At 35.7% G+C, this 23,093-nt stretch overlaps 1 protein-coding gene across 10 annotated transcripts in view; it reads left to right on the top strand.

Moving 5' to 3' along the window:
* VPS13D (vacuolar protein sorting 13 homolog D) overlaps positions 1-23,093 on the top strand; it is a 108,718-nt gene that overhangs the window by 24,642 nt on the left and 60,983 nt on the right. For 5 of the 10 annotated variants that reach the window (XM_074893071.1, XM_074893074.1, XM_074893072.1 and 2 more), the window contains 22 exons: positions 587-767; positions 1,769-1,951; positions 2,999-3,046; positions 4,521-4,740; positions 5,207-5,417; positions 5,554-5,725; positions 7,066-7,178; positions 7,724-7,933; positions 9,937-10,202; positions 10,380-10,513; positions 11,429-11,584; positions 12,149-12,374; positions 13,239-13,313; positions 14,015-14,221; positions 14,696-14,785; positions 15,729-15,869; positions 17,098-17,220; positions 17,851-17,925; positions 19,995-20,100; positions 20,448-20,600; positions 21,229-21,364; positions 22,306-22,353. In XM_074893071.1, coding sequence (XP_074749172.1) covers positions 587-767; positions 1,769-1,951; positions 2,999-3,046; positions 4,521-4,740; positions 5,207-5,417; positions 5,554-5,725; positions 7,066-7,178; positions 7,724-7,933; positions 9,937-10,202; positions 10,380-10,513; positions 11,429-11,584; positions 12,149-12,374; positions 13,239-13,313; positions 14,015-14,221; positions 14,696-14,785; positions 15,729-15,869; positions 17,098-17,220; positions 17,851-17,925; positions 19,995-20,100; positions 20,448-20,600; positions 21,229-21,364; positions 22,306-22,353 — 3,274 coding nt within the window. The remainder of the gene's footprint in view (positions 1-586; positions 768-1,768; positions 1,952-2,998; positions 3,047-4,520; positions 4,741-5,206; positions 5,418-5,553; positions 5,726-7,065; positions 7,179-7,723; positions 7,934-9,936; positions 10,203-10,379; positions 10,514-11,428; positions 11,585-12,148; positions 12,375-13,238; positions 13,314-14,014; positions 14,222-14,695; positions 14,786-15,728; positions 15,870-17,097; positions 17,221-17,850; positions 17,926-19,994; positions 20,101-20,447; positions 20,601-21,228; positions 21,365-22,305; positions 22,354-23,093) is intronic. The other 5 variants (XM_074893073.1, XM_074893078.1, XM_074893075.1 and 2 more) reach the window with 5 other exon arrangements.

Consider the following 23,093-nt stretch of genomic DNA (forward strand, 5'->3'; position numbering starts at 1 on the left):
TGATAGTTTGTTTCTGGGTAAAAGAGTAGTTGGTTTTTGAAAGAGGTTTTCAACTGATGGAATAAATTTTCCACTGCTCCTTAATTTTGGAATTAATGGTTCATTTTTGTCATAGTGTGCTTTTGAAGTTGTCCTGCTTTGTGTAAAGCAATAGTTCTTATCCTGTGATGTTTCATGATTTTTCACCCCCCTCCTCCACCCACTAGAATTAATCAGGTTAGAAATTATTTGAGTAATGTTATGGAATTAATTTAAAATGTAACAGCACACTGATTCAGAGTTGAATCTACAGATTATCATGCAATAGACTGCTTAAAAGTCACTGTTCAGATGTATAAAATCACCAAAGGTGTAGCTGTTAGATGTAGAGATTAGAGGTACATTCCAAATGTAGAATTTTCCTGTTTGCTTAATTAAAACTCAGTAGCACTTAACTATATGTAATTTAGAAATAATTAATGTAAACCAGTTTTACAGAACATCAGTGAAATCCTCTATATTATTATTTTTAATGCAAAAAAATAAATAGCACTATTTGTAAGATGTAGCCAAAATAGCTGAATTTTACTTTCAACTTTTATCACAGATATGGGAGGCCAGATCCGTTGCTGCAGAGGGAGTGTGATATTCGTGTTACTCTACGAATGGCATCTGTTCAGTATGTGCACACGCAGCGTTTCCAGGCAGAGGTGGTGTCTTTCATCCAACATTTTACTCAGCTTCAGGATGTCTTGGGGCGACAAAGAGCAGCAATTGAAGGACAAACAGTATGTCTGGGTTTTTTCTGTTCTTTCCTAGCCTATTTTTGGAAGTTGAAATGCAGTATAAAATTTATATTAATGCATCAGCTCAGTGAGTTGAAATGATGGGGGGGTTTGGAGTTCTGGTGTTAGTGGAGATTGCTCATAGTCATCCTGTAGTTAAAAGACCATATTTAGAACCCTCCTGCTGCTATTTGAAAGTGCAGAATTAGTTAAAACTTTGGTACCTGGATCCTGTAGTATGCACTGATATGGGTGTTTTCCTATCTTTGTGATGCTGGACAAAAAGGGCTCAAGATTTTATCTTGCCTTTTTCTCCACTGTTCACCAGACAGTTATAACTGAATAAGGAGAATCAAGTGCGGAGAAGTCCTGTTCTACTCAGGTGTATGTCTTTGATTAAGTATGATGGCTGGTAGGCTGAGAATCAGATGCTGAACTACTGCACAATAGATATATAAATAATCATGACAGTCATAGCCTATTTTGTACAAAACCTAATGTGGGAGTGATTAATATAGTTAATAGTAGTAGTCTTGTTTAAAAGGTTGCTTCTCATAATTGGAAGAAAGACAGTTACTATTTGCGTATATTAAAATGCTTCATTGTGCATCAGTTAGGAAGTTTGATTTTGAAACATCTGTTCTAAATGATGGGTTTTTTCCCTTTGGAAATAGTTTTTTCTTAAGTAATCTTTTAAGTAGTGGCCTGAGTAGTGTCTGTTACTCCTCTGGGTTCAGTGGTGACAGTGTGTTTCACTCCTGATTGCTGCACCTGTTGCGCAGGTGTGGGCTGTTTGTGTCACAGTCCTTTTTTAACTAGTCTTTATTCTCTGCCTAAAAGAAGAGTTTGAGTTCTTTTGGTTTTGGTATAAAATTTTACCACATCTTAATTTTCTAAATCAAGGAATAGTGTTCCTGAATGCAGTACTAATCAGTGTGAAATAATCACCCACTTGTATTTTTTTTCTTTTTTTTTTTAATGATTTTTTTTTTTTAATCTCCCAGGTAAGAGATAAAGCACAGCGAGCTTCCAGAGTTCTTCTTGATATTGAGGCTGATGCTCCTGTTCTGCTTATACCTGAAAGCTCAAAGTCTAATAGTCTTATTGTAGCTAATCTTGGAAAACTGAAAGTCAAGAACAGATTTCTGTTTGCTGGTATGCCGGGTACTTTTTCATTAAAGAACAAGGTAAGAACATTACTTCTTAATTTAGCAGCTTGTGTTTTTTCTAGTTCTTGTGCATTTTATTTCTACGTCAAAATGGTAAATTATTCTTACATTTTACTTTATATATACACTTTATACTACTAGTAGTGAAACAGTCCATGCCAGTGTGCTGGGTTAATCTTAAGGATCTGTTCTGATGCTGGTTGAACCAAGCTCTCCCTTCTGTGCCTCCACCTGGCCTTGCTTTCCGAGACCCTCAGGGCAGAGGGGAGACTGTTCTGTGGAACCCACTAGAACTGGCTTTATTAGGAAGCGGGACCCAGCTGGGTGCACACCTGAACGTGGGAGCATAACGGACTTTCAGCTAACCCTTTCTGGTAGCTTCTTCAACTCCTCACCAAACACAATTTTGACAGCAGGAGTAGTAGGAAATAGAGATCAGTATTGGCTGAGACTTGCTGGAGCGCTGTGGAACACCAGAATTTTTCTGGTTTGGTTTTTGATTTTTCTTTTTCTGCTCTTAATGTAACTGAGTATGTATAGTTGCCCTGATTAGGTGAAACCTAGTGAAAGGTTTTCAGTGAATGCTTAATCCTAAGGCTAGGTGCAGGACAGGGAATAGTTGGTGTTGCTGTTGACAGATGCTGCCACAAAATTTGGGGTAAGGAAGATCCATCTTGGATGGCTTTCTATATCTAACCTGTGCAACGAAATGGGTAGTTGTTCTGGGAACCCCCTAATGCCATTTCAAAGGGGGGCAGAAATTAGGAGGACTGAATTGCTGATTGCCATCTGATTTGTATCTACCAGGTAAGGAAATACTGGACTGTAATATTGGGGGGTTTTTTGTACTGTAGTGTGCTGACATATTTAAAGGTTTGTAAGTGGTAGATTCCTAAATTAATGTTAGAAGTTAAAAGAAAGGATGTGTGCATAGTAACTTGATTTCAACTTAAAGATACTGTGTTACATATCACTGTAGAAGTTTAGGGGGTTGAAATGGGATCGGGTGGGGTTTTGGTTTTTTGTTTGTTTTCATTTTTTCTCTGTCCTATGTTTATTTTCGAGGATCGGATTTTACAAGGCAATGCATACAAGGATCCAGTTTTATTTGAGGTATTTCATATCTTTATAGTAGTGCTCAGGTGCTCCTCATTCATTTAAAAAAAAAATTCTTGTGGAATTTAGCACTTTAAAAGTTCCTTTATACATTATAAAACAGACATTTTTGTTCTAAAGACTTTGCTGAATTCCATAAGAATTGGACTTAAATTTGTTGTGGTGTGCTCTTTATGCATGTCTGAGGAGCTATTAATTTGCAGTTATTGCATAAATTCATAGATTTATAGACGATGTGATGATTTTTCTTTGCATGTACTTTACAGTCTTGTCTTTACAGTATAAAGTTAAATGTTAACGTCTTCAAATTTTTAATCTTAAAATCCTTGATCATGGCTGCAATGAATTTTTCCAGTGAATAATATTTAAAAACCACGTAAAGCAAGTAAGATTAATAATTAAAACCAGAAAGGAAAGTTTATGGGTAAGGATTGTACGGTGACATCAGAAGCTGTTTACAGAAAGAAGGTGGGAAATGATAGTAACAATGCTGCAGTCATGGGTAAAGTGAGCAATCCCAGAGTAAGGGCAAGTGGTTGTTACCTGCTAGAGCATGTGAAGCTGAGTAAAACTGAAACTTGAAGTTAATGAATTTAAATCAGGACAGACTAAATGAACCCTGAAATTGGCTTTGGAGTATAAAGGTAGTGTGTGAACCTGTTCCACCAGACATAGGTTTTTGGGAGAATAAATTCCTAATGTTGATGTGACTATTTTACTAGTGAGCTATACCCTTTGCAGGGTTTTGATGCTAGACAGCATCATGAAAGCAGATAAACCTGTAAGATTTCCACTGGATATGTGGTGGTGGGGAAATGTCTAAAATGTTATACATCAATATAAATGAGCTTTTCTTTTTTTCACCTGTGGGGATTTTAACAATAAGGGTAGGGATTTATTCTATTTTAAGCTTAGCTACTGCAGAAAAATTTTGGGATGATGACTGAAGTATTTAAAGCACATAAAATTATAATTTCATTATAACACACTTCGGTGTTCGTTCACGTATTCTAATAAAATACTAAGTTGCTGACATGATCTTGCAGAAATAATGGCATATGTTGTTTTCATCATCTGAAGATGTTCTGAAAAATAGCTTTAAATATTTAACAATCTTTAGTCTACAGAAATGCTTGATAACTTGACAGTCTTACCCCTCTATTTTGTATTAATTTCATTTACATGGGTTTGGGGTTTTTTTGTTTTGTGCAAAACCCCCTGGTTTTGGATTAATTTCATGTTGAAAAGATTGCACAGCTTTTTTGAAAATGTTGCTGAAATAAACATGTTTTAATCTGCTGTTCAGGTTATAGGAAAAAAGTTTGGCCATCTTTCTACAGTAAAAGATACTGGTATTCAAATAAAATATGTAGTTTTTTTACAGGAATTTGTTGCAGCTTGAACCTTGATGTATTGGTTCCTAGAATTTAAATTAAAAATCTATTGTTAATTACCAAATTACTTTCATTAGCAGGATTCAGTTCAGTTTTCATCTCCTTTGGGAACCCCGAAACATGGCATGAAGAAAACAAGTGCTGATGAATCAAAAGTAGTGATGGAAGGATTGTTCATGAAAAAATCATCGGGAACAAATATTTCTAGGCTGAAGAGTGAGCCTACACTGAATACGTTGACTAAGCAACAAGGGCAACAATCAAAGCTACCTATTCTGCCAAACCCTGACAGCCCAGGTATGTGATAAATAGTAGAAACCCCACGTAGCTCTTGTAAAATACTGCGGTCCAATTTTGGTTATATCTTATGTGACACTGGAAAAAAAAAGACTATGGGTCTAAAGACTGTAGATTTAAAAAGAACTGGCTTCTTAGTTTTAGGGTTAATTTTTGCAGCTTAAAGGATGAGGGAATTGTAGTTCCATTTCTGGAATAACGATCCTGCAATTTGGGCATGTTTTGAGATGCATATTGCAGACATATAAGGAGTATAGCTGGACTCTTAATTAAGGCTATATTTACCTGTGAATGAGCTTGGTGTCTGGTGGTTACAGATAATTGATGAGTGTGAATAAAAAAAATTTTAAAACCAAAATCGGAATAACTTCCAGGAAAAACTAAATTTCTTTTAAAAGTAAATTGCATTAGTTTTGTACAGATGCCTTTTTTCTTTTTTAATGTGTTATCTCCTGTGCACTTGCAGAGGATCACATCTGCCTCTTAGACTGCATTGTGGTTGATCTGCAGGACATGGACATATTTGCTGCAGAAAGATATCAGAGAGAGTATTCAAAGGCTGTGGAAGATACTAGTGTGGACTTGAGCTTTCCATCCTACTTCGTGAGGCAGACAGGAGGAAGCCTATTAACAGAACCTTTCAGGCTGAAGTTACAAGTAGAGAGAAACTTGGACAAGTGAGTTTATCTAAACAGGATCTCTTTATGCGGTCAGCCTAAAACCAGTGTTTTAGATTACTTTTATTGTATCTTTAAAGTGTTGCCTGCTGTGTTACAGCACCTTGAAATACTGAGGTTTTTTCCTTTGTTGTAGAGAGCTAAGTCATGCAGTTGCAGACATATCGATACATGGCAATCTGTCATCAGTCCATTGCTCTCTGGATTTGAATAAGTATAAACTGATACATGGACTGCTGGAGAACAACCTTGGAGAGCCTATAGAAGAATTCATGCGGCCTTATGATTTGCAGGATCCAAGAATTCATGTAAGAGGAACAATATGCTGATGCGATTCAGTCTGGAAATGTCTGGGGTTTTTGCTGATTAGGCTAAATATCTGTTACTTTCTTGTAGTTTACCAGGTGGACTGGTAGATTTAAATTGAAAAAAAAAAAAAAAAAAAATTTAGGTAGACGATCAATGAAGGAACTTTTTATCTGTAGATACTCCTGTGAATTCAGGTTTGTCTCAGCGATACTGTTGTCCTTTCAGGTGTGGCTTGCTCTTACAATTGCATCATGTTTCTGACATTCCAATCTTTAGAAGAGACAGTGTGAGAAACAGCCATCATTGCTTGTATTTGGTAGTTCATTTTAGGTCTGTGGAAATGTATCAGTGGGGGAAAAAAGTTAACAAATCTATGAAAACTGTACTTTTTTTTTTTCCTGAAGTATTTAAGATGAGCTGCTATTGCAGTATATTTTTGGTACAGTAACAAGTTTTAAGTTTTTTCCATGTGAATGGAGCTTTTTGGAGGGACTTGAAGGTTATCCTGTAATCACGTACAGGGTGATGATTCGTTTCCCATGGTGTCTATGACATTCCTAAAGACTTAGGAGATTGTGGAATGTGTATTACTTTGTGTTAAAAGCCCTTTTTTTTGTCCTATAAATCTGAAAGAAGAATTTCAGCAATAAAAGCTTTATAGCAGAGCTGAGCCGCCTTTTTTTTTTTTTTTTTTTTGAGCAGGTTCTCAAGTATCGCCTATTTGGCTGTTGTCAAATACTATCCTTTCAGGAAGAGTGTGGGCAACACCTGGAAATAATGAATATTTATCCTTATTACTGGGAAGGGAAGGTTTTGGACAACATGTTTCCTCTTGATCTTGTGGGGCTTCTAAACGTTGTCTATGTTGCATGACTGTAGTCTTTGCTTAAGAAACAAATATGTGACCACAGCAGGGGGAAAAATGCTAGGAAGTGTCTAGGGTTCTCTTTTAAGAGAGGAAAGAATGGGTACAGTTCTCCTAATACAAATATGCTCTTCTGGTCAGGCTTCTCACCTAAAATTTAAAAAAAAAAAAAAGTTTTAGAAACTACAAATCTGATTTAATAATAAAAGGTACCTGAAACAGTTTGACAGTGACATTTTATTTAAAAACAAACAAGCTGTACAACAATAGCCTGAAAATGGATTAATAGATAATTTTCAAGTTGAAGGCTACGCTGTTGTGGAATGTAACTTTTCCCCAGCAATGGTTAATGAAACTCTTTGAAAGAGAAAGACACTACAGCTGTTTGCATTTGTTTGAAATAACAAAATTTAATTCAGGAGTTAAAGTTACAGATGCTCTTAAAAAGAATGCTTTGGTGTTTTCCACTTTCAGACAGTTTTGAGTGGAGAAGTGTATACTTCCATGTCATTCCTCATCGACATGGTTAATGTGAGTCTGGAACTGATGGATCCAAAAGGAAAAGATGGATGCAGCTCTTTAGCCAGGTATGAATTTTCTTTTGTCACTGAATACCTTGTCCTAAATACTATGCTCATTTGAGAGATAATAGGACAGGAATTAACATAATACATGACATGGGTTAATAATGCAATGAAATAGAATTTCTTATTCCAACTTGAGAGTTTCAGCTGATCTGAAAGATGAAAGGGCATGACACTGTTCAAAAGATACCATCCGTGTCTTTCAAGTTGTCCTTGAAATCAGAGTTCAGTAATCAGTTGCACAAGACAAATGGTATTCTAAATAAGAAAATGGTGCGAGGTAATCTTAAAGAAACAGATTTCTGCTATGTTGTTTAGCTGGGTTTTTTTTTAATCCAGAAGGTTCTGTGTCAGGGGAAAATATTATAACATACAGTATAGATCTACTTTCTGTCTTTGTGACATGAGATGTGATGATAGTTGGTTCAGAAAATATATAGATGAAAGACATCGTCAGGATACCATGGATACTTTTAAAACAAGTGACTTCTAGAAATAGAAGAGTTACAAGGTTCTTAAATATATTGTTTTGTATTTTATTCTCCTAGGTTTGATTTTAAGAAATCCAAGCTGCTTTTTGAAAGCTCTTCAAATGGAACAAAGTCTGTAAATTTGGTTTCTCATTCCATGATGGCATTTGACACACGTTATGCTGGACAGAAGACTACTGCAGGGACACCAAATGTGTTCAATTGCATCTTTCAGTCATCAAAGAATACTACTAGTCCAGGGGCGATCCAGATTGAATTGCATTTCAGGTTAGTAATTCTGGATTTGCTTGTTTGTTTTGATAATGATATCCTCAATCAGGATTGTCTTGTTTTTCATACAGCTGTTATTAATATAGATAAACCTGGTGGCATTGTATTTAAATCTGAACACATTTTTGGGGTAGTCAGTGGTACTTGGTAGATTAAAATCTGTAGTTATTAATTAACTGAAGGTTGCTGAATTTTTTTCTCCCCTCATTGTAATAAAATTTAGGTTTGAATGTGTAATGAATCGGATGATGTACTGGCCTATTAAAATTGGTAGTGCTTAAAGCTTGATAATTCTGGCCTACCATTTGTATGTTTGCATAAGGCCATATTACAGAATTTTAAATATATGTTGTGCAAAAGCTGTTTTCCAGTAGGTGTCACACTTGCCTTTCTGTGCGAATCAAATAAACAAACTATCTCTCCATTCTCTTCTGTATGCTATCCCACGCTGTTTGGTTTTCCTTATCCAAATCTCTTGGAATTCTTAAAGGCATCACAGTGGATATCTATTTTGTTCTATTTTAATATTGAAAACAGGAATGTAAAGTATAATGTCAATATTTACCTGTATCAGCATGGTGCTTTGTTCTGGGATATTAACTGACAAAAAGAGGGTGAAGTGAGATGACTAGAGATGTTGCTTTCACTTTTGATCAGGCTCACTGTCCACACTCAGCTTTCTAACTCTTTTATAAGTATGATACCTTCAGAAGCAGTTGCAGGAGTAACATAGAAAAAAGTCCATGGACTATTGTAGTCCAGTAGAAAATCTTGATGACATTGGTATATAAAAACCAACCAACCAAACTTAAGGCAGTTGAGAGAAATGTGTTGTAAAGATTTGGATAATGCATGATTGTTTTAAGTCCTTAATAAGTTGGTGAAAGACACCAAGATTTTGATTTGAATAAAATGAAAATGCCATGGGATTTATCATTAAAAAAAAAAAAAAAAAAAAAAAAAAAAGAAAAAAAAGTTTTCATGTAATGTTTGATCCAATATCTGCCTAGATTGGAGGTTGGTTTGCACAGTACAGCCTAATCTGGTTTACGAGTTACAGTTTCAGGAATTTTCTTCCCAACTGTTGTGCTTTTAAATTTTAGCCACATAAGCATGTGTTACGTTTTTACTGGTGAGAGCATCCTTGGCAATAGATGTAAGCTTTTGCAGAGCTCAGTGATAGTGTTATGCTGGCTCGTGCTTTTTGGAAATATCCTGGAGAGCCAGGGAGGGTTAAAGGCTTTTACTATTGGAAGCAGTGCAGGCAGGCTGCTTCTCACAAAGGAATTACAGTTCTTTAGAGATTTTATAGTTCAGAATGTGTTGGATATAAAACTGTTTCATGGTATTTAAGCACTTAGATTATTTTCCAGTTAGCATGATCAAATATAATTGGTATTTCAGATCATGAAGCCAAACACTTTTATCCCTCCTAGCCAGATATTCAAAATGTGATGCTAAAAGTTCAGTAAGGCATTTTTTCTGAATGACAGAGAAGCTTCCTGTGCTACAAAATGCTGTCAGGGTGTGAGAGGAAACACATTGTACGTCTAATCTTTTAGAGGGATATGCTTTATGTTTTAGAGGTCTAAGTTTCACACGCAGTACGTTACGTTTGATACCAAACAGATGTAAAATAATAATAAAAAGATCAGTTTTTAAAATTTGAGACTCTGCAAATTAATATTGATAATGCATATGTATTTAAGGAGCTTTTAGAAGTTAATTTCTTGTTACATAGTTTTTCAATTCCTCTTTGCATCATTACAGCTTAGAATTCTTGCAGTTAAGATCTGTTGGGTTTCTGTGGGTACAGCAACTTGATGAATTTTATTCTGTTTAAATACATATATGTATATTAAAGGCCAGACACTGTAAACCAAGTGTATCCCTATAAAGTTCCTTATAGTTCTTACTTGCTAGATACTGATAGTTTTCTACATCTTTTTAAATATATGCAAGATGTGAAGTTCATATGTATGCTTCTCTTTTCTTAAAAGGTCTACTAAGGATTCCTCCAGTTTCACAGTTGTTCTGAATAATCTTCGTGTATTTCTAATATTTGACTGGTTGTTACTTGTTCATGACTTTTTATATACTCCTGGAGATACCACAAAGCGGGAAAATCACCTTTCTTCCCGGCAGCGAACTTACAGCAGTGAAACAACTGTAGTTCCAAAAACAGTGAAAAGTGGAGTAGTTACAAAACGTTCATCGCTACATGTGTCTGCAGAAAAACAACTGGAAGTTAAGGTTAATGTGACAGGTAAATGTATTCTTCTCTAGTGCCTTTTGGGGAGCTTTTCTGATTAAAAGCCATGTGCTAGTGGAAAAACAGCTCCGTTAAAGGACAGAAAATGAAGAAAGCTGCTACAAATGCTTAAAATACCTTAATGGTATTTCCAATTGCCCTGCTTATTATTTGTCATTTTGTTTTGTTAAGGAACCGAATTTGTGGTTGTTGAAGACATGTCTTGTTTCGATACCAATGCAATTATTTTGAAGGGGACTACTGTTCTCACTTACAAGCCCAAGTTGTTAGATCGTCCTTTCTCTGGTAGTTTGTTTGGCATTGAGGTAAGAAGAAAAAAATTTGGTTTTGTAAAACGTCTAAAATGAGAGAAGCTTGTGAAGTTACTTTACTATGTATAAAACAGGGTAGTCCACAGATGATTATTGGAGTTTGTTAGTTCCTCATCAAATACACTCATTCTGCAGCAGTTTTAAGAATGGTTTTATATTGTTTCTGTTAAGACACTGAAACACTTGACCATAATCTCAAAATATTGGTAGTTACTAATCTAGCTTCCAGCCATAAAGGGGCAAATTAATTGAAAGCTGAGGAGTGACTGGGTTAGGCAGAAGCTGACATAGTCAGCAAAGGCCCACAAGCTGTAATCATAACTGACTTGAGGTGAACAAACAGTATCGTGCCGTTGGAATATGCAAGTAGGGATCTTTTGCGAGTAGGAATTTTGAGCATGCAAAGTGATTCTTGCAGCCTGTTCAGCAGAGTCAGACCACAGCTGGAGTGCTGTGGCTCGTCTTGGGAAAACAGAGCTGAAGCAGCTCTGAACAACTGATGAGAGCGCAATAAGGATACTCAGAATTGAGAATTACATAATATATTGAGAAAGTTTAAAAGAACTTGCTGAGAAGAAGACGCTGTGCAGAGATGTAGTAAATCCTAAATGGTTATTGTAGACCAAAGAAAAAGCGTTTTCCATATCTGTGATAGGAGTAGTGGAGTTAAGCTTAGCAGAATTTGGGAATATTTGGTTGCATATCAGAATTTCTTTTCCTGAGTTTACGGCACTGGAATAAATTGTCTGGAAAGATTCTGGAATCTCTGCTGTCTTAATTTTACAAAAGGAATTGTCTGTAGAAAACAGTTAGTTCATGTTTTGTGATAGTCAGTCTTTGATTTTGAGGTTCTTGCTAGGCCTGTTTTCTCAGTTCCTAATTTTTTTAAAACCATTTGTAATTTTTTAGGTTTTCTCATGCCGGTTAGGAAATGAGCAAGAGACTGCACTGTCCATTATTGATCCAGTACAAATTCAGATGGAACTTGTTGGGAATGCTTCCTACCCAAGTGGTTCAGGGCTGTTGGATGCTTTCAATAGTGAGGATTTTCCTCCTATTCTAGAGGTAATATTAAAGGCCTGAATAAAGCTGTATGCAATAGAGAATACTAAATCATGATCTAGCACAGACTTTTTTATGCCCAAGGATTCAATAAAATACTTTCAAATGCATAAGAAAATAATAAGATAGATTTTCCTGGAGTGCAAAAGGCAAAGAAACAGTCGTGCAGAAAATGCTTTTAGTAGTAACAGAGGAGTGATTTCTGGGATATATTATGGAGATTAATAGTGAGGAAAAAAGTGGGCTGATAATGTAGACATGTTAGATGGTTACTAATACCTGAAAGAAAAAGTTTTATTTTCTGTATCTCATCGTTAGAGTTTATTAGAGGGGAAATCTATTTAGAGACTTCTTTTTACTGTTATACCAAAGGAAAGCTTTTTTTGGTTGTTAGTAAATAATAACAAGTTTGGTAATTTCATTACTGAAGCTTTAAAACAGTGTGGTCATCAGATTTTAATGCTAAATTTTGTCTTCCTTTGGGAAAAGATTTGTTAATATCCAAAGTACAGAAGAAAAATATATAGAAAAGGGTTACTGAATCTTATTTCTTAATTTTTCATTTAGATTCAGTTGCAAGCACTGGATATCAGACTGTCCTACAATGACGTTCAACTATTCTTGGCAATTGCAAAGTCAATTCCTCAACAGACTAGTGCAGCTATGCCTGACTCAACTCTATCGATTGCTGAAAATACTGCTAATCCTTCCAGTTTAGCACTGGTGAATGAGACTTCCTCCTTGACCCATGAAAACAGAGATATATCCAAACGCATGTTGGATCCTGTTCTTGGTACGTTCTTAACTGTTGGAGTGAAACCATTTTTTATATCTAAAGGAGGTTTCTGCAGTGTGAAGCTAGACTATATGCTTGACACAAAAGATGTTATCTTCATCGTGTAAAACCATTCATTGATTTGAATTACCCGATGATAGCATTATACTGATGATAGTATGAAAAAAGCCCTTTTTTTGGTTTTTTTTCTGCTTGTAGTACGACAGTGGGTTGTTTTATAGTAAGTTTTATTTAGCATTACTTGTCATTGTAAGTCATCATGATGGAATACATCTTATGTAGCAAACTTCTAAAGAGGGAGAGGGGCTGCCTCTTCAAACTCATTAAACTGGTAGTGAAATGGAAACCATCATAATTACTAGTTATCTCTTCATGTCTAGTAATCTTTTGTTTTGGTGACATTGCTTTTTTACAAACTAAAAATTGTGTGTGGTCACAACCACTACCTGACAATAATGAGGAAATACACACTAGTGAAAAAGACGTTCTTTGCTACTGCACTTGAGTCATGTGGGGAGTTCAAAGTAAATAACTGGTTGTGTTCTGAATGAAGGGTTGGTTTACAAAAAAAATTGTAGTCCCAGCTGAAATTCATGGAGTACCTTGGCTTGCTGTAGGAGAATAAAAATAGCCCATATATTCTGAAATGTAAACGTTATGGGTTGGGGGTTTGGTTTTCAGGTGTGTGTTTGTTGGGGTTTTTTTTTTTTGTAAAAGCATTGCTGAATCATATGCTTTTTCTACAGTTGCAATCTTAAACAAACAAAACCCCATTTTTCATACAGATGTATCTTAATTTTAGAAATGAAAACAAGTAGATAACTGTCAAGGACTTATGACTGGTTAACTGTTCAATTACAGAGGTACAGCTGGCTCGCCTCCAGGAGTTGGGATTCAGTATGGAAGATTGTCGTAAAGCTCTTTTGATCTGCCAAGGTAAGCTCAAATATTCTTAGTTGGCCTTGCAGATTGTTCATATTACCTAACTTGCAATTAAGTAAAAACTGTCAGACTCTAGAGTAGCTGATGCACAGGCAGTATTTCCTTCTCTTCTTTGGCTCTGTGTTGGCATATAACTTTAAGCATCTACTACTGTGTACAACAACCTACCCCCCAAAGATTCTCCTTGCCTTTTGGGATGTGATATGTGGGGTGTTTGAGTGTATTTTTGTCTGGGGGTTTGGGTTGGGTTTTTTTCCTTGTATGGTATACCTATTTCTTGCTGTTATCCATCTCTTTAGACCACATGTTTTCATCTCTCCCTTTTTGAATCCTGTATTTTACCTACTTCCACATGCAATACATGAAAAGAAGATGGAACTTTAACACAAGTGATCCTTTTCTTTAGCATGGTCATGTTTTCCGCCTTATTTATAGGCATTCATAGTATTAATATGGATTTATATTATGTTGCCACTACGTTTCCAACTTCAAAACACATTTCTTCTTTAGAAAATACCAATGTATTTATAATCTTCTTGTATTTATGTTACTAAATACAACATTCAAGACACTGTTGGTGTCTTGCTATGCCTCTTAAGAAAGAGGGAATTAGTTAGGTTCCGTATGTTTTTTAAATAAGAACATTTCATTTAGAAAGTAGATGATGATTGATTGGTTGTTTGGTTTTATCTAAGGTGACTTGAAAAAAGCAGCAAGTTGGTTATTTAAGAACGCTGAACCTTTGAAATCAGTTTCCCTGACCTCTTCTGGTTGCGATAGCCAGGGGATTGTGCCTTTTCAGTTCATCTCTGGAGTGGAAGTAAAAGCAGAAAGCATATGCATTTGCTTTATTGATGACTGCATGGACTGCGATGTTCCCCTTGCTGAATTCACCTTTTCACGTGAGTATCTTATTCTGCTGAGGGAGTTGCATAAAATTACAGTCAGTTACTGTGTGTGTTCAGCACCATGCTCTAGTTTCTTAGGACTTGTGAAATTTCAACTGACACTGTTTTGGTGGTTGTGGTGTGGAGTTTTGGGGGGGTTTTGGAGTTCTTTTTTTTTCTTTTTTAGTTCTTGTTTGGTTTTTTTAAGTTTTGTTTTTAAGAAGATTACAGTCTTTGTAGGGTTAAGATTCTGGTTTTCCATTTATGTATCACGTAACAAATGGAATCTATCCGAGCAGAACCCTGTGGAGGCTCAATGTTGTAAAGCATGGCTGTCTATAAATGTTACTTGAAGAGTATTATGATACACTTTTTATGCCATTTCAATTTAAAAGACAAGACAAAACCTTCCATTACTTGCTTAACAGTTCATGAAATCAGGAAAATTGATTGTTTTGCATTAGTATAATGTTCACTTTTTTTTTTCAGGTTTGAATTTTCTCCAACATTTGAGAGCCAACCCTGAAGGCTATGCTCATTTTACCCTCTCTGGAGATTATTACAATCGTGAGCTTTCAGGTGAAATACTGGGGGGTTTATTTTCTTTTAAGTTTAGTAAAACAACCTTGCCTACTATGGTAGCCTGAAATTCACTCAACACAAAATGCATGTAAAGGAATGTGAAAGGCTGACTTCTGTGATCATGTGAGTGTGTGGGTAAGAACATGTGATCCTAGACAAGATATGCTAACTTGGTATAATGTGGAGGGATGTGGAAAGTAGAGCAGTTGCTGATATGAAAGTTGCACTGAAGTTTTCAAATGTAATTGCATAAAAAGGTTATCCAACAACATGACAGTTACGTAACTGGCTGTCTCTGTATTCACTTCTCTTTTTTAGTATGTAATTGCTTTGATATATTCAGTTTATTACTTAGGTGATTAGTCTGAAGACAATGGATTAACATAAGACCATCATAATTTATATTTTAGATATAAAAAAGCAAATTATACCTCAATACAGGTCAGGCATTGACAAAAGAAATAATGTAGTTGTGTGTTTTCTCAGAGAAACTGAATTTTCTCAGGAATTACCTGGTTTTTGGTTTTTAAAAATATGTAGGGTGGGTTTTTTTAATTACCTTTTAGAACTTTGTCTTTTGTGATACTGAATAGTAGACCAACTTATGTATAATAGTGTGAAAATAATTTTCAAAACTATTTCAGAGAACTTAGTTCCAACTAACTTCAATACGAAGCTGTAATTGCCTTCTAATGCTTTCCTCAGAATTAAGATATTTCTGCAAGACCCTACATATAATACACACTGGTTCAAACGGAGGAGCTGGAGCAACTCTTTATTAGCTTGTAAATTAAATCTGTAGGCTCACAAGTTCAGATGCAGATTGAAAGTAAAGGGTCTCATTATTAAAGTTCCATTATTAAATACTTAGATACGTAAACAGCATTCCAGTGTGGCCTTCAGATGTGTAATATATGTGATGTTTTCTGTTTGTTCTCAGGCTGGGAGCCATTTATTGAGCCATGGCCATGTTCAGTCTCTTGGCAACAACAAGCTTCGAGCCGCCTCCACCCTTCCCGACTGAAGCTGGAAGTAAAGGCTAAACACCGTTTGGATATGAACATTACCTCTGTCTTGATAGGTATGTGGGAATATTCCTTGAGAGCATCACTCTACAGTCTAATTTTCACTGTTCTGAAAATGACAGACATTTCTAATTGAGTCCTGCTGGTGTGCCATAGGTGGAGGGAGGGAGGGAGGGAGATTTGGCACAAGTCCCTGCATACTTCACGTGATACTGTACACAGGTGTGCATTTTAGGCAGCCTGTATTTTATCAAATATTGTGAAAGTGTAAAGACATGAGCTACATATTTTAGAGGTTAGTAAGAATTCTTTCTCTGGTCATATGAATTCTATCAAGTTCATATGTAGTTTGAAATTTATTTTTAATCAAAAACAGACTTTCATCTAAAGCTTTCCATACTTTACAGTACTTAAAAATATTTTGATAAGCTCGTCATTTTTCAGTACGTTGACAGGTGTAGTGGGGAGCTACTCATTTCAGTTCTGCAGTCTCTGAAAAGCTGAGCTGTCAATTCCCACCTCAGGAAATCAAAATATTTTGTTCATCATTAACTCAAACTTCATGTAAGCTTCTGTGTTGTGAGACTATGATTGTGTGCATTTCCCAGAAATACCCTTGCTTATTCTATATGCAAATCTGAATAAGTTGGTGGTCATAATAAAAAAAAAATAAACAGCTGAGCTTGCAAATGTAACAGAAGAGCCTTCCTTGTTCTTGAATATTTGTTCCTTTCTTCTGCAAGGCCTGGGGGTTGGCAGAAAGAGGGAGGCGAGGTGAGAGGAGAAGAAGCAAATCAATGATTCCTAAGAGTTCCTGTGATGCTTTTTAATACTAGTGATAATAAGTAGTAAGGTTAGTTTATGATTAATACTGTGCCAGAGGACTCCATTGGTGTCTTGATATTTATGTAGGAATGTGCATGGACCTCTTAAAAAGGGAAAAAAAACCAAAACACTGGAATCTGCTTCTAACGTGAAAATCTTTAAGGTTAATTGTCTCCTCAGGGAGAGCTCTTACATTGCCACAGGAGTATCTTAAGAACATGGAATTCCACTGACAGGTTTTTTTTTAAAAAAATCTTAAGAATATAAAAATATTTGGTTTTGAAGGTACTGCTGTGATTTCATGAGCGGTTGTTTGTCTTCAGCTTGTGTAAGTGGCTCATAGAAAAACGAGTGAAGTAAAACTTTTGCCATTAAAGTGGAGTAACTTTAGTGTTATGAATTTAACATACTTTTCAATTACTTTGGAGACATTTACTGTCTGTGCTTATACTCCTCTAGAACAATATACATGTACCAAACAGTCATGGATGGAAGATTACTGTAAACAGGAGAAAGAGGTGAACGTAATCAGTTCAGAAGACTGGATGGGTTCTTCGGTGGATCCACCATGTTTTGGGCAGAGTATGATATTCATTAATCACACTTTATTTGAAACAGTCCTGACATACAGAGTCATCTGTGTAATGTATTACAAACATAAGTATTTGGTCTTCATAGCACACAATGACTTGTTAGAGATATTTGGCAAAAAAGATGAAAATGCTATTTTCTGCTCAATTATTTAAAAACAAAAACCTTTTTGACTATTTAGCTTTGAGTGTGAACTTTGCACTGCTAGTTCTGCTTCCTTTTTTGTGACGCTTTCTTAATTAATGAGTGATTACCCTGTCAAAGGTTAAGTAAGAATGTTGAGTTTAGGGTGTGTGCAGAGGTGATCTTTTTATTTCTGTACCCCCAAAGACCTAAATGACTGAGATTCTGGAAAAAATGCTGTTACATTCATGGAACAATTCTCTAAGTAACAGCTCTTGATATGTGGCAGATATTTTCAGCTTCTTTTATCCCAGTGTTACTTCTGGAAGAAATTTTAGCAAATCAAATGCCAGTTTAGTGTAAGCAAATGGATAGAGATCCATACACTGATTGCATGATGCCAACTGTCTGTATCTTTCCTGATGGATGATAGGGAAGAGTCTACCTGTATTTGTGTGATTTTTCTTACCTGCTAACTTTGTCTTTCCTGTCTGCCAGGCCTTCCTCTTGTCTACCTTAGAACTAGGAGTACAGCCAGTTTGACTAACCTAGAGCATCAAATCTATGCTAGAGGTACTGTATAGCAGAGAGAGACAAAAAGGGGTTTTTTCTTCTTTGGAAGGCTCTTGTACAATACTGTGTTGTATATGTGACTTGCTGGTAGCTCTGTATTTAAAAAAACTCCAACCAAACAAAAAACCCAATACCAAACAACATAACAGCTATTTTGCTTTTAAGCTGCTTAACTTAGTATTTCATCCTCTTTTTCTCTTGTGTTCCTCTCTGGGCCCTTTAGGAATGAAGGGAGAAGTATAACTAATCCCTATGTAGGAAGACTGTCTTTTTGAGGAAGGTTATATGAATTGTTGACTATTCAGTGTCCTTTTTTTAGAGAGACACTATAGTGTGATTAAAATTAGCATAATAAAATCACAAGATTTTATTTTATATTCTAAAAATATCCAGCAATATGTTCAACATACATACTAAGCTGATTCAGCATGTATATTTAGTTACTTAAAACTTTAAGATGTCTTCAGAAGGAACAATCTGTTTTCAGTAAGCCTTAGCAAGTAAGGCATTCCTAATAAATATCTTGTTAATTTATTTTATATTTGACAGTACAGTCTTTGGGAAAAACCATTCAGTTTAAACTAAGATTTTTTAATTTTTGACGTTATGGAAGACAAAACAGCACTGATAAATATGTTGCCCCTGTAGAAAATTTGCTGAATGGGAGGACAGAAATCTTTCTATAAATCTATATCTGTGGCCTGTTCAGACTGTCTCTTAAAAACATTTCCTCTGAGTGTCTGCAGACAGTTCATAGATGGGTGTTTTTTAAAAAAAAAAAAAAAAAAAAGGAAAATGGTAGAAGGTTTTCTTTTGCTGAGGTATTTTTAGGAAGTTTTTTTTGGTGAAAAAAATCAAACAACAAAACCTGTTGCAACTAAATTACTAAGTGAATTATGAAAAAAAAAAAACCTTGCGATGGTAGTCTTTATCTTCAGGCAGTAGTCTCAGCATGCAACTTTTACATTATGTTTTCTTTTGAAAATCAGGCCGTAGACCCAAAAATTCTTTTTTAAAAGTCTCAAAAAATAAATGCGAGATTAAAAGTTGATTTGGCTTATGGTATGTAACTTTGTAGTATCTGGGCTAGCCAAAAACTTGTATAAAGTAATGTAAAAGCTCAACAGTAAAACAATTGTTCATTTGCAGTTGGCAAAACCCAGAGTTTTCATTCTCAAGAATTTCATCTTCTTGCTATTTAATTGGAAAGAACTTTCTCTGTAAGCGTTAGAGAGATCAGATTTACGTCTCCACTGACAATGTAAGGTCTATAGGAATTGATTGTCATTGATTTGGAAGAAAGTTGTATGCAATGACTGTAACTCCTTCAAAAACTTATCTACTCACCCTGCGTTACCCCTTTTTGCAGTATGGAAGATGAGAGTACTACTTGTGTGCTTGTTAGTAATGCGTACTTGAAAAAAGTCAAACATAGGAGATGAAGTTTCTTCTTCTGGGGTTTTGCTGTCTCAGCATTTTAACAAAACCAGATTACCTTTGGTTGCATTCAGATTATTTTTCATACTTTGTTTTAGTAAGCTTTATCCTGTATAGGCAAATATTTCTACTTGTTCAGTCTTTGAGGGTAAAAGTCCCATTCAGAGGGGGTACGAGGTAATCCTGTATTCATCACATTAAATAGAGCATAAATCTTAATTATAAGTGAATAATACTTTATGAGCATTTGGGTGTGCGTGAAGAGTTCCTGATTATGACTGGGTTTTTAGTTAGGTTTTCTGCATGTTAGTTAGAAGTGGAGACATAGTATTTTGTAAGACTTGATAAGAAGAAACAAAAGAACATGTAGATTAAGCTCAGTTCCTGGGGGGAGGTGGGGTGTGGGGTGTGTGTGTTGATGTAGGGGAAGACTTTTCTGTTTGCTTTACGCTATTTCTGTAATGGTTACTAAATTTTAAATTGTTTAGTAATCTGTTATCCTGTTTCTTCAATCTGTGTTTCTTTAGTTATTGCAGGTTGTGGTTCCCCAGCCGTTGGGTCTCATTCTACGTTAGTACCTGATGAATGCTTCTCTCACAAGCATTTAGACAAATCTTTATTCTGTTTTATAGCTGAAATGAAGACTCCAAAACGTAGGCAGCCGTTTGTCCCATTTGCTCTCAGAAATCATACTGGATGCACTCTGTGGTTTGCTACCCTAACTACAACACCGACCCGGTAAGAAGCTGTTCTGGGATCACTTTGACAATATTTGTCTGGCTTCTCTAACATGTCAGCCAAACCCTGTTGTTTTCAGTGCTTTTGTTTTCTTGCAGAGAAACATAGGCAACTGCCAGTCTTTCTTAATTAAGAGCCTTTTGTTTGACAGTGAGATAGTTTTACTACTAAAACAAAAAGATGGTTTTTTTTCAAGAGGGCCAACAAAATTTGAAAACCAGTCAGATGCATTCATGCTGTATATGTGTTTACTGCAGGACTTGTATAGACTGAGGCAGACTAAAAAGCACTTGTTATTTGAGGTAGTCATTCTGTCAGTTGGTAAAATGATGTGATTCTCTTCACAGGGCTGCACTGTCTCACAGTGGGAGTCCAGGTGTTGTTCCTGAGGAAAATGGGACGTTGCTGGATGATGCCCATAATGTCAGTGAATGGCAAGAAGTTATCACTGGGCAAGAGATTCCATTTGAATTTGAAGCCAGAGGGAAACTCAGACACAGGTGAAGGGACCAGGCTGTGAGATGTGTTTTGACGCACTCAGATATGGAACACGTAGATCATAGTTGTGATGATCTAGCAGATGTTAATGAAAAGTGGATATTTTAAAAAATCTCCTCTTCATGTTTTGTTTTTAAATATTTAAAACTCATGTATAGAATGAAATTAACAGTTGTCTAGTAAGCAGCATATATTTGCTGTTGGTGGCAGCCATTCCTAGATGTGAGTTGTATCATTATAATCTTTTAGAAAGACTTGGGGGGCCTCAAGTACAAATCATATGTCCTTTATTCTGAAGGACAGGGGCATGGGCGTTGGTTGTTGAGCATAAGTGTTATCAGTGTTAAGAACTAGAAGAATTTGTTAACAAATGTGTAGCATGCTTTTTTTTTTGATTATATGACGTAGTTACACAGTTGTACTTCTGTACGTTCATTAGGGAAGGTGGAACAATTGAACAGACATAAAATCAGGTGTGTCTTTATCCATGAAATGGAAGAACTCTTGAGACTTCTTTTTTTCTTTTTTAACGCTTCAGTGAGATTCTTATTTCAGAATCCAGAGGATGTTCTTGGTTTGAACTGTTTGGTGTTTACACTGTATAATAATTTAACTTGATCTAACCTGTAGGCACACACATGATCTAAGAATTCATCAGTTGCAAGTGAGAGTAAATGGCTGGGAAGAAGTCAGTCCAGTATCTGTAGACAAAGTTGGAACTTTTTTCCGATACGCTGCACCAGATAAGAACTCATCCTTTTCTAGTGTAAGTCCTGATTTTGAGTGTTACTTTTAATAGAATATGTAATTTAGAGTAATGATGTCTCCAAGATTTTGATCTTAAACAGCTGTTGTATGAGATTGCCCTCTTTCCAGTTAGTTTGGATTGGGAGAGTTTGGAGATGCTGGGTTCCTAACTGGCAATTTTATGCATAACAAAAACACAGAGTAGTTAGTCTGTGCTTAGCAGTCAGAGCTTCCAATGACAGAACTAATGTATTAGTGACAGTGTCATGGACTCTTGGAGACTGAGCTTTAAATCAGCACAGCATTTCAGCAGCGATTCTTATTTCTTCTATTGCAGGAATGCTTTTCATGTGTTTAATTTACTTAAAATAAACAACACTGGCTATTTCCTGTAAGTCTAGAGATTGTTGAAATATGTGGCTGCTTAGACAAAATATACTTGTCATGAAAGAAAAATGCAGTTGTAATAATCAGCAGACTGGCAGTTGGTGGCTGAGGCTCAGTGATAAAAATGATCTTGTGGATTTCGAAACTAGTTAAGTTTTGAGCCTAGCTACTGAAAATTGTTGAGCACTGGAGAAATTGCAAGTTGATCTTTTTGGTTTAAAACAGGATTAGAATTTAATTTCATGATACTACTGGCAAGAGCCAGTGGTCTCTTACTTGAATTGTTTCTGATGTTTTCATACTGAAGCATGAAAAACATCATTTCTCTCTGTAGCTTGAGCTTTTTTTTTTTCCAACAAAAATTCTTCCTTCAGCTTGATGTTTTTAAAGCAGTATTACAAACAGGTTTTGCTAATACAGTTCTGACATGTTTCCTAAGATGTATTGAGGATCAGAAACACAAAGTGATGAAAGTATTTAGTTTATTCTTCTGTAATAATGTTCTGTATTACAACTGAGAGTAGTAGCTTAAAAGTTGAACAACTTTAACTTTCTTGTTTACTTTTCTCCCAGCTTGGAAGCCCCATAAGTAGAACAAATATAATACATCCACAAGTCTACGTGAGTATATATTTTCATATTTTGAGAGCTACTTAAATGAGACCAGCATAATTCTACAAGTGAACTGGCTTTTGCATCCTTCTAGAACCTTTTCAATAGAAAGGAAACAAAAGTCAAACAAAACAAACTTTCAAATCAGAACAAGTATTTAACATGATTTACCATTCCTCACGAGTGTAAATGATTGTTTTAAGAATGGGTCTTAAGTCCAGTATGTCAATTCCGACATGTGAGCCCATATAAAATCTGATTTTCAGGATCAAAGCGGCAGTGACTTTGTGTAATGTAGGAGATAAAACACCACAGTAGGAGGACAGCAAAGAGTGAAGAAAGTATGAATATTTTAAGAAGGCTCCACCTTGTTTTTTAGTTTTGGTGGCTAGGAGTGGTGAGTGACTGATAATTATATGAGGCTCAGAATTCTAACTCCATGAATTTATAAAATAATGTAACAGTGAGAGATAGTGTATAAAGTGTTCTTTTAGGATCTGTATTGCTCTTACTTGAACTTGCATCATTTTGAAAAAGATAATAGAGTTAGTAGTATTTAAAATTGCTTTTTCATAGTTAATTTTGTTGTGGTTTGAGGAAGAGGTACAGGATTATAAATCATGTTTATGAAACTGTATATACCTTAGGTGTTGCACGTGGTTGGACTCAGTTGGCAAGTTTTTACTCCAGCAGTTACTGCTTCAAAATTGAGGTGTCCCTCTTCTAGATATAATCATTACCTGAGCTTT

Source organism: Strix uralensis, chromosome 23, assembly GCF_047716275.1.
Source record: "Strix uralensis isolate ZFMK-TIS-50842 chromosome 23, bStrUra1, whole genome shotgun sequence".
In the NCBI taxonomy this organism is placed as follows: domain Eukaryota; kingdom Metazoa; phylum Chordata; class Aves; order Strigiformes; family Strigidae; genus Strix; species Strix uralensis.